Source organism: Littorina saxatilis, linkage group LG16 (assembly GCF_037325665.1).
Source record: "Littorina saxatilis isolate snail1 linkage group LG16, US_GU_Lsax_2.0, whole genome shotgun sequence".
NCBI classification, from domain to species: Eukaryota; Metazoa; Mollusca; class Gastropoda; order Littorinimorpha; family Littorinidae; genus Littorina; species Littorina saxatilis.
In genome coordinates, this window is record NC_090260.1 from 2,674,278 (window position 1) to 2,684,277 (window position 10,000).

The 10,000-nt window shown below is 41.6% G+C and overlaps 2 protein-coding genes across 4 annotated transcripts in view; one reads left to right on the plus strand and one right to left on the minus strand.

Moving 5' to 3' along the window:
• LOC138950206 (uncharacterized) overlaps positions 1-10,000 on the minus strand; it is a 596,636-nt gene that overhangs the window by 267,659 nt on the left and 318,977 nt on the right. The window lies entirely within an intron of this gene.
• LOC138950189 (uncharacterized) overlaps positions 1-10,000 on the plus strand; it is a 21,056-nt gene that overhangs the window by 9,313 nt on the left and 1,743 nt on the right. The window contains exons 3-9 of one of the 3 annotated variants that reach the window (XM_070321935.1): positions 1,536-1,889; positions 3,919-4,251; positions 4,717-4,836; positions 6,205-6,238; positions 7,020-7,072; positions 7,593-7,706; positions 8,383-8,481. In XM_070321935.1, coding sequence (XP_070178036.1) covers positions 1,536-1,889; positions 3,919-4,251; positions 4,717-4,836; positions 6,205-6,238; positions 7,020-7,072; positions 7,593-7,706; positions 8,383-8,481 — 1,107 coding nt within the window. The remainder of the gene's footprint in view (positions 1-1,535; positions 1,890-3,918; positions 4,252-4,716; positions 4,837-6,204; positions 6,239-7,019; positions 7,073-7,592; positions 7,707-8,382; positions 8,482-10,000) is intronic. The other 2 variants (XM_070321936.1, XM_070321937.1) reach the window with 2 other exon arrangements.

Consider the following 10,000-nt stretch of genomic DNA (forward strand, 5'->3'; position numbering starts at 1 on the left):
GACTGGTCGTCTTTCTTGTGTTAGTTGACTGGTCGTCTTTCTTGTGTTAGTTGACTGGTCATCTTTCTTGTGTTAGTTGACGGGTCGTCTTTCTTGTGTTAGTTGACTGGTCGTCTTTCTTGTGTTAGTTGACTGGTCGTCTTTCTTGTGTTAGTTGACTGGTCATCTTTCTTGTGTTAGTTGACGGGTCGTCTTTCTTGTGTTAGTTGACTGGTCATCTTTCTTGTGTTAGTTGACTGGTCGTCTTTCTTGTGTTAGTTGACTGGTCATCTTTCTTGTGTTAGTTGACGGGTCGTCTTTCTTGTGTTAGTTTACTGGTCGTCTTTCTTGTGTTAGTTGACTGGTCATCTTTCTTGTGTTAGTTGACGGGTCGTCTTTCTTGTGTTAGTTGACTGGTCATCTTTCTTGTGTTAGTTGACTGGTCGTCTTTCTTGTGTTAGTTGACTGGTCGTCTTTCTTGTGTTAATTGACTGGTCATCTTTCTTGTGTTAGTTGACTGGTCGTCTTTCTTGTGTTAGTTGACGGGTCGTCTTTCTTGTGTTAGTTGACTGGTCATCTTTCTTGTGTTAGTTGACTGGTCATCTTTCTTGTGTTAGTTGACTGGTCATCTTTCTTGTGTTAGTTGACTGGTCGTCTTTCTTGTCTTAGTTGACGGGTCGTCTTTCTTGTGTTAGTTGACTGGTCATCTTTCTTGTGTTAGTTGACTGGTCGTCTTTCTTGTGTTAGTTGACGGGTCGTCTTTCTTGTGTTAGTTGACTGGTCGTCTTTCTTGTGTTAGTTGACTGGTCGTCTTTCTTGTGTTAGTTGACGGGTCGTCTTTCTTGTGTTAGTTGACTGGTCGTCTTTCTTGTGTTAGTTGACTGGTCATCTTTCTTGTGTTAGTTGACTGGTCGTCTTTCTTGTGTTAGTTGACTGGTCATCTTTCTTGTGTTAGTTGACTGATCGTCTTTCTTGTGTTAGTTGACTGGTCATCTTTCTTGTGTTAGTTGACTGATCGTCTTTCTTGTGTTAGTTGACTGGTCATCTTTCTTGTGTTAGTTGACTGATCGTCTTTCTTGTGTTAGTTGACTGGTCATCTTTCTTGTGTTAGTTGACTGGTCGTCTTTCTTGTGTTAGTTGACTGGTCATCTTTCTTGTGTTAGTTGACTGGTCGTCTTTCTTGTGTTAGTTGACTGGTCATCTTTCTTGTGTTAGTTGACTGATCGTCTTTCTTGTGTTAGTTGACTGGTCATCTTTCTTGTGTTAGTTGACTGATCGTCTTTCTTGTGTTAGTTGACTGGTCATCTTTCTTGTGTTAGTTGACTGGTCGTCTTTCTTGTGTTAGTTGACTGGTCATCTTTCTTGTGTTAGTTGACTGGTCATCTTTCTTGTGTTAGTTGACTGGTCATCTTTCTTGTGTTAGTTGACTGGTCATCTTTCTTGTGTTAGTTGACTGGTCATCTTTCTTGTGTTAGTTGACTGGTCATCTTTCTTGTGTTAGTTGACTGGTCGTCTTTCTTGTGTTAGTTGACGGGTCGTCTTTCTTGTGTTTACAGCAACAACAACGCCACAGTTGATCCTAACGGAGTGTAACAATGGTGTCCTTGAAATCCGCCCCACCCACACCGTCAGCCTGACGTGTTCCGGACTGTGGCCACGGTCCAACATCTACTGGACTCTGACTGGCCCCTCCACCAACCACACGGAGGTCAGACTGGCCGACTGTCCATTGTGTTATCCCAACTGTCTTGCAACTCCGTGTCAAGTCTACAAGGACCGTTACACCATATCCAGACCTAGCTATGACGTCACGTTATTGGAGAATGTTTACCTGAATGACGACGACACGATCAAATGCTCCCAGCTGAACAACGAGAGCAGCGCGCGACCCACGTGCACAATCAGAACAGGTAATAATAATGCATAATATTTATATAGCGCATGTATCCAGTGTTTAACCCTGCTCAAAGCGCTGTACACTCATTGGAAGGAAATACAACAACAATATAATATTATTGACAGTGCAATCACACACATATCAATGAATAGCACATTGCACTATATCGGTATATAAGTACTATGTATACCGCTCGAATTGTGTGTCTATACGACTTACGTTTTACACCAAGAAACATAGCAGGCAAACACACACATACATATCCACAATGGTAAACGAAGGCAAGAAGACTGCAACACACACATCCCCGTGCTTTTGTACTCAACAGCTCATTCTAGGAATTGTTTTAAACTCGTAAACGCAATCAATTAAACAATATTAAAATGGTTTGACATTGTTCTTGATATTTAAAAAAAAAATTGAAATATTATGCGCAATCCACATGTGTTATGTACGAGGGTCAACTGAAAAGTATGTAACACAGACTGTGGGGCAGCACATTAAACAACTAACAACAGGCATACTGTATTATGATAATACATTAGGACTTTTAAAGACTTTTAAGGGGAAATGACCCTGACCTTCTTTAGGTGGGTATAACCTTGATGCCCCTACTGCATACACGGTTGATTGATTTCAGGCTGCAAGTGATGTACCCTAGTTTCATCATCACAAACAAATCGGGACATAAAATCCTCTTCATCTGCCTCAAATAAGCGTAAAATGTCGCGTGCCATGTTCAATCTGAAGTGCTTCTGTTCTGGAGTAAAAGTCTGAGGGCCTACCTTGCTTACACTGTCTTCATGAAAAGTTTTCTCTACAGAATACTCCAAACTCTGTCATGTGAGATGCCAAGTTTAGCAGCAATGTAAGAAATGCCCATTGGTTAATTTTGCATCACCTGCGCGCAGACAGCATCAACGGTTTTTTGAGTTGTAACCGTTGGTGATCTTCCACACCGTTTGTCATCTTAAACGGTTTTCCTTCCAAACCTGAATTCCGCTGACCACCTTATTACTGTGGTGTGTGAAGGGGGAGCCCTGCCTAACGTTGAAGTCAGGTTTTTTTAAAATTTCAAGTTGGCTAAATATTTGTCTTTGCAAATATTAGATCACCGAGTTTTGTTAGTTTTCTAGACTGTGGGGCGAACAGGGGGGTATGGTACTTTGGGAAACCAAGGCGGTGAAAATACGTATTATTTTGCATGAAGTCTTCATAAGAACTTTTCTTAATTCATGCCAAGTTGTAAATGTCTAAGTCAATTCCTTCCTGGTCGGGCCCGGTACTTCTCAGTTGGCCCTCGTATGTCCATATACTTTCATTTTGTGGTTTCTTTCCCAAAGTAGCAATTCAGTTTGAACCTAAGTGGATGAAAACAGTAGCAATAAGAAGACTGCACTAACGCCAAGGAGGTGACCAGCCATTTGTTGTTTCAAAAAGAAAAGTAGCAACAAGAGCAACACAATACAATGACGTCATATTTAGATAACGTAGTTGTATAACATAACATCATTATCTATACTTATGTGAAATGTGTATCCACTGTTTTTCTTTGGAGAGAATGGTGTTTTGTTGCCGTTTCGTTTCGTTCCATGTTACCCTCCATGACTGTAAAGCTGACACAGACCTGGGAACCCATACGACTTTGCCGTATTTTGTTCGCTTTTTTGTCAAAAATACGATCAGTACGGTCGGTTGAAAATGAATACGACGAGAAAAGTTCCTATACAGCTTGTCTCCACAAGCACATCCCTGACTATTGACTGGCGGGCTGTTTATTCTAATGATTAAAAATAACTTTATAACTTGGCTTTTGAACAATGATTACAGCTTTTGGCATTCAACATTGAAAGAATCATTAGTTTAACGAAGCATGTTTGAATCATGTATCATGTTCAAATGTTGTGTGGAGTACACTCATTTTTCTGAAAATACGCCGAAGTGAGTTTGAGGATACTCCAAGAGCAAAACAGGGGTAACCAGGTCTGCTGACAATGAAGTGCACAATTACGCATAATAATAATGTGTTTCTGGTTCTTCAGCCTATCAGCTAGCACAGTGCGAGCACGGACAACTCGACGTGTCAGCTGAAGAACCATGGACCGCCATCACATGTGAAGGTCTGAGTTCCTTTCACGGCATCACGTGGTCTCTTACGGACTCTCCCAATCAGACAACAGAGCTAGCGAGCTGCGCAGCTTGCGCCGACTGTGACAACGCCTGCAGTGCTGCCTCGGCTGAGGTCGTCGTGTCCAGAACAAGCGATGTGAGCCAACTGAGGATTGTGGGAAACGTGACGGAGAAAGACCAGAGCACAGTGACCTGTGTCAGGCGGGACGGGGCCACACGGGACTCGTGCAGACTTCACGTACTTCGTGAGTAGACCGACTTCCAGTTGGTATTTGTATTGATTAAGTGTGGCAAAAAAGTTTTTTTTCTTGCAATAGTTAATAGTGTTGTGGTCATTGCTGTTGAAGTTGTTGATGGTGTTGTTGATGGTGTTGTTGATGGTGTTGTTGATGGTGTTGTTGATGGTGTTGTTGATGGTGTTGTTGATGGTGTTGTTGATGGTGTTGTTGATGGTGTTGTTGATGGTGTTGTTGTTATTGCCACAGCAGCTGTTGTTGTTGTTATTATTGATGTTGTTGTTGCTGGTGTGTTTGTTGTAATTGTTGTTTGATTTGATTCTGTTGTTGTTGCTGGTTTTCTTGTTTGGTTTCATCGTGAGGTCAACATTACGAATGACACCGTCATGTGGTTTTGTCTGCTGAGAGTACTCGTTGCGAGGTTCAAATGAGCACTAAGAATAATAATGTACACATCACACTGTGTGTTGACAGCAGGGGTGCGAGATGTATCTCTCTCAGACACGTTCCCAGCCGCCGCTGTTGGAGGTGGGATAGCTGCGGCTCTGGTCGTCGTTGCTGTTGTCGTTGGTGTTGTATTCTTCATGGGGAAAAGTAGGTTGCTCTCTCTCTCTCTCTCTCTCTCTCTCTCTCTCTCTCTCTCTCTCTCTCTCCCTCTCTCTCCCTCTCTCTCTCTCTCTGTCTCTCTCCCTCTCTCTCTCTCTTTCTCTCTCTCCCTCTCTCTCTCTCTCTCTCTCCCTCCCTCTCCCTCCCTCTCGCTCTGTTTATCTTCTTGTTTACCTGTGTGCACGTCAGCGTTTGCGTGTCTGTTATGTGTATTGTGTGTGTTATGTGTATTGTGTGTGTTATGTGTATTGTTGGACAGGGTTGTGTGTCCCCTGACGGGTGGATGTGTGCTGCTTTAAGGAATGAAGAAAAGACATAATCACCGGGGCAGACGCCCTGACGTAAATAAACTCAAAAGGTTTCTGTATTGACGGCGGTAAGAAGAATAAGAATAAGAATACTTTATTATCTCATAGAGAAATTCAGGGGTGGTACATAACAATAATACAAACAAGACATTGATTTTACATAAAACATATAGCACTATATAACATGGACATCTTTAAAGCACTGCGCTTACATATTCTCGCACACCTACGCGTACAACGAACTATGGCTAAACATCATTGCAAAATATCATAACATACAATATATCGCAGGAAATATACGGTTGTACATAAAACCAATACATACATGTACATTACTACTGATTGCAGAAGAGGGGCTGAGTCGGGTATGTGGATGTGTTTCCATGTTGCTAAGGGTGATGGATTTGGGGATGAAGCTGTTTTGCAGCCTGAGTGTCCTAGCTTTGTGCGTGCGAAGTCTACGGCCAGAGGGAAGGAGTTCATAGAGGTGGGCAAGGACATGGGACCTATCTGAAGCTATCCGCCTACTCTTTCTCACCACACGCTTTTCATACAGGGACTCCACACTTGCTTGCTGCCTGCCAATCACCTTGCTACTGACATTCACCATTCGCACTAAGACATTCCTGTTCTTCACACTCAGACCTCCATACCAGGACACAAAACCAAAAGTGATGACAGACTCGATGAAAGAGCGATAGAAAGTTTGAAGGATAGAAGAGTTCACATTCAACTTCCTAAGTTTCTGAAGGCAGTAGATGCGTGACTGACATTTTTTGTGTATGAGGGTGGTGTTTGCATTGAAGGACAGCTTATCATCGATAACTGTACCAAGATACTTATATTCAGTCACACGCTCAACAGTCACACCATCAATCATCAGGTCAGGGACAGGGGCAGGGTTTCTTCTAAAGTCTATCAGAAGTTCTTTGGTCTTTGTCACATTTAGGTCTAAATGATTTGTTCAGCAAAACTCAAGGTTAAAGCCTGGGCGGGATATCTATGTCTTGTTTGTGTGTATGATTGTATATGTGTATGTTATTTGTAGGGCGTTCCCAAAGCTGGAAGAGCAGTTCACAGAGGTCAGTCATTTGATCATCATCACAGGCTGTCGCAGGTTACGTGTGTGTGTGTGTGTGTGTGTGTGTGTGTGTGTGTGTGTGTGTGTGTGACTGAGTGAGTGTGTGTGACTGAGTGAGTGTGTGTGTGTGTGTCAAATATGTGTCGATCGCCATACATTTTTGTTCTTTTTCAATTTTACCTATCATAGTCTTGCATTCCTTTTAAAACTTACACCCGAACTTTCAAGTAGCGTTGACAATTGTTCCAGATGGTATGCATTTTTGTTTTAAGGCATTTGTTTATTTTTTTATTTCCTGATTTTGGAAAGCGTTTGCTATCCTATCGTTTGTAGCTATGAATTTTTCTCATTATTAATTTTTTCCGTTTAGGAAAATATCTATTTAGAATATCGATTTATTTATTTATTTATTTATTTATTGATGTATTGATGTATTGATGTATTAGCTATTTGTATATGCATGAACATACGATCAATTTAATGTTTTGAATAATTAATACACTTATTTAATTATCTATTGATTCGTGTGTTTTATCGACCTATCTATCTATCTATCAAATCAAATCAAATCTATCTATCTATCTATCTATCTATCCATCTATCTATCTATCTATCTATCTATCTATCTATCTATCTATCTATCTATCTATCTATCTATCTATCTATCTATCTATCTATCTATCTATCTATCCGTCTATCTATTTATTTATCTAATTATCTATCTATCTATTTATCTAGCTATATTTCTATCTATCTATCTATCTTGACTTTATGTGTTTCAGTACCAGCTTGGAATCTAAAGTCTACGAAAATGAAGTAGTCACTTCAGAATCAGGTGCATACACATTGTCTTTGTTATGTGTAACTGTATCGCTGAACAATATTCAATCGGAACTTGAAAGCACACAGCTCGACGTTTTGGAAATCATTGTTATATTCGCTTTTCTAGTCTCAGGATGGTATCTGTTGTGAATGAAAAGGGATGTTGACTTTGATATAATGATTTCTCCAGAATGGTTCACGACTTGTTAAACAGTAAAATGAAAAGAAACAAGACTAACATTGTAAGTTCGCTTTGATCACGAGATTCTTTGCTATCACGACAATCTTGTACTGCTGTGATTTCTCCAGAATGGTTCACGACTTGCCAAACAGTCAAATGAAGAGAAACAAGGGTAACATTATCAGTTCACTATGATCATGAAATTCTTTGCTATTACGACAATCTTGTACTGGTATGAGTGGACGCATTCGCTGTTAAAAAGCACGCGAACTTTGCATACAATGTCTTATCGGCTTGTTATTTTATATGTAACCACCCAACAATGTCAAAGTTATACATGTTTTTACCATAGCAGCAGCAGAAACCGGCCCATACGACCGCCTGCAGATGTCTGACGTTGGACTGAACTGTGAATACGGTGCTTTAGGCAACATGATTAACAACACAGGATTGCAGCCACATGCCGGTAACGACTCAGCATCTCAGGAAAATTAACATTGACCTTTTTAAAGGGGAATAACCGTATCACAGCTGTATTCATATTTTGAAATGATCTCATTCAGGTTGACGGCTCCTCATTGAAGTTTTCAGCTTAAACCCTTATGTATTGTTGTAAACAGCCACAATCCAAACAAATGAATCTACATCACCAGTACAAAAACAGACAACACAAAACAACAACAACAACACCATCATCAAAAACAACAACAACAACACCAACAAGGTGATGAATAAGGTAGCGAGGACATGCTTGATGTCTAATCCCCGCCTGATCTGACGCTTGGCTTGTTTGACGTGATGTCATGTTCAGTCTCATGACTGTGCATAACACTAACCCATCTGTGTGTGTGTGTGTGTGTGTGTGTGTGTGTGTGTGTGGGTGGGTGGGTGTGTGTGACTGTGTGTGTGTGTGTGTGTGTGTGACGGTGTGTGTGTGTGTGTGTGTGTGTGTGTGTGTGTGTGGCTGCGAGCGTGCGTCAGTGCGTGCTTGTGGGCGTAAGTTCAGGGAGCACTGTGTGTGGTTGTTGTGTGTTGGAATGTATTATGTATTGAATGAACTCAAGCCAAGCAACATGCCTGTGTACTGCACGAGGTTGTAATACAATCTTGTGTCTTACGTCTAAACATTCCAACCAACACAGGGCAGCCCGGTATCTATGACAACCTTCAGGTGTCTGACGTAGGACAGGCGTCAACCTACTCGGTGATTGGTCGTACTGAGAACACGTCACGATGTGAAGGTATGGGTCAGTGACTTCTTGATGCAGCAACCGAAGTGATGCTTGGTTGCACACAGATATACACAATGATTATGGGGCTACACTTTGGTGCGAGTTGTGTACCATGTTAACTGTGTTGCGAGTTGTGTACCATGTTAACTGTGTTGCGAGTTGTGTACCATGTTAACTGTGTTGCGAGTTGTGTACCATGTTAACTGTGTTGCGAGTTGTGTACCATGTTAACTGTGTTGCGAGTTGTGTACCATGTTAACTGTGTTGCGGGTTGTGTACCATGTTAACTGTGTTGCGAGTTGTGTACCATGTTAACTGTGTTGCGAGTTGTGTACCATGTTAACTGTGTTGCGAGTTGTGTACCATGTTAACTGTGTTGCGAGTTGTGTACCATGTTAACTGTGTTGCGAGTTGTGTACCATGTTAACTGTGTTGCGAGTTGTGTACCATGTTAACTGTGTTGCGGGTTGTGTACCATGTTAACTGTGTTGCGAGTTGTGTACCATGTTAACTGTGTTGCGAGTTGTGTACCATGTTAACTGTGTTGCGAGTTGTGTACCATGTTAACTGTGTTGCGAGTTGTGTACCATGTTAACTGTGTTGCGAGTTGTGTACCATGTTAACTGTGTTGCGAGTTGTGTACCATGTTAACTGTGTTGCGAGTTGTGTACCATGTTAACTGTGTTGCGGGTTGTGTACCATGTTAACTGTGTTGCGAGTTGTGTACCATGTTAACTGTGTTGCGAGTTGTGTACCATGTTAACTGTGTTGCGAGTTGTGTACCATGTTAACTGTGTTGCGGGTTGTGTACCATGTTAACTGTGTTGCGAGTTGTGTACCATGTTAACTGTGTTGCGAGTTGTGTACCATGTTAACTGTGTTGCGAGTTGTGTACCATGTTAACTGTGTTGCGAGCTGTGTACCATGTTAACTGTGTTGCGAGTTGTGTACCATGTTAACTGTGTTGCGAGTTGTGTACCATGTTAACTGTGTTGCGAGTTGTGTACCATGTTAACTGTGTTGCGGGTTGTGTACCATGTTAACTGTGTTGCGAGTTGTGTACCATGTTAACTGTGTTGCGAGTTGTGTACCATGTTAACTGTGTTGCGAGTTGTGTACCATGTTAACTGTGTTGCGGGTTGTGTACCATGTTAACTGTGTTGCGAGTTGTGTACCATGTTAACTGTGTTGCGAGTTGTGTACCATGTTAACTGTGTTGCGAGCTGTGTACCATGTTAACTGCGTTGCGAGTTGTGTACCATGTTAACTGTGTTGCGAGTTGTGTACCATGTTAACTGTGTTGCGAGTTGTGTACCATGTTAACTGTGTTGCGAGTTGTGTACCATGTTAACTGTGTTGCGGGTTGTGTACCATGTTAACTGTGTTGCGAGTTGTGTACCATGTTAACTGTGTTGCGAGTTGTGTACCATGTTAACTGTGTTGCGAGTTGTGTACCATGTTAACTGTGTTGCGGGTTGTGTACCATGTTAACTGTGTTGCGGGTTGTGTACCATGTTAACTGTGTTGC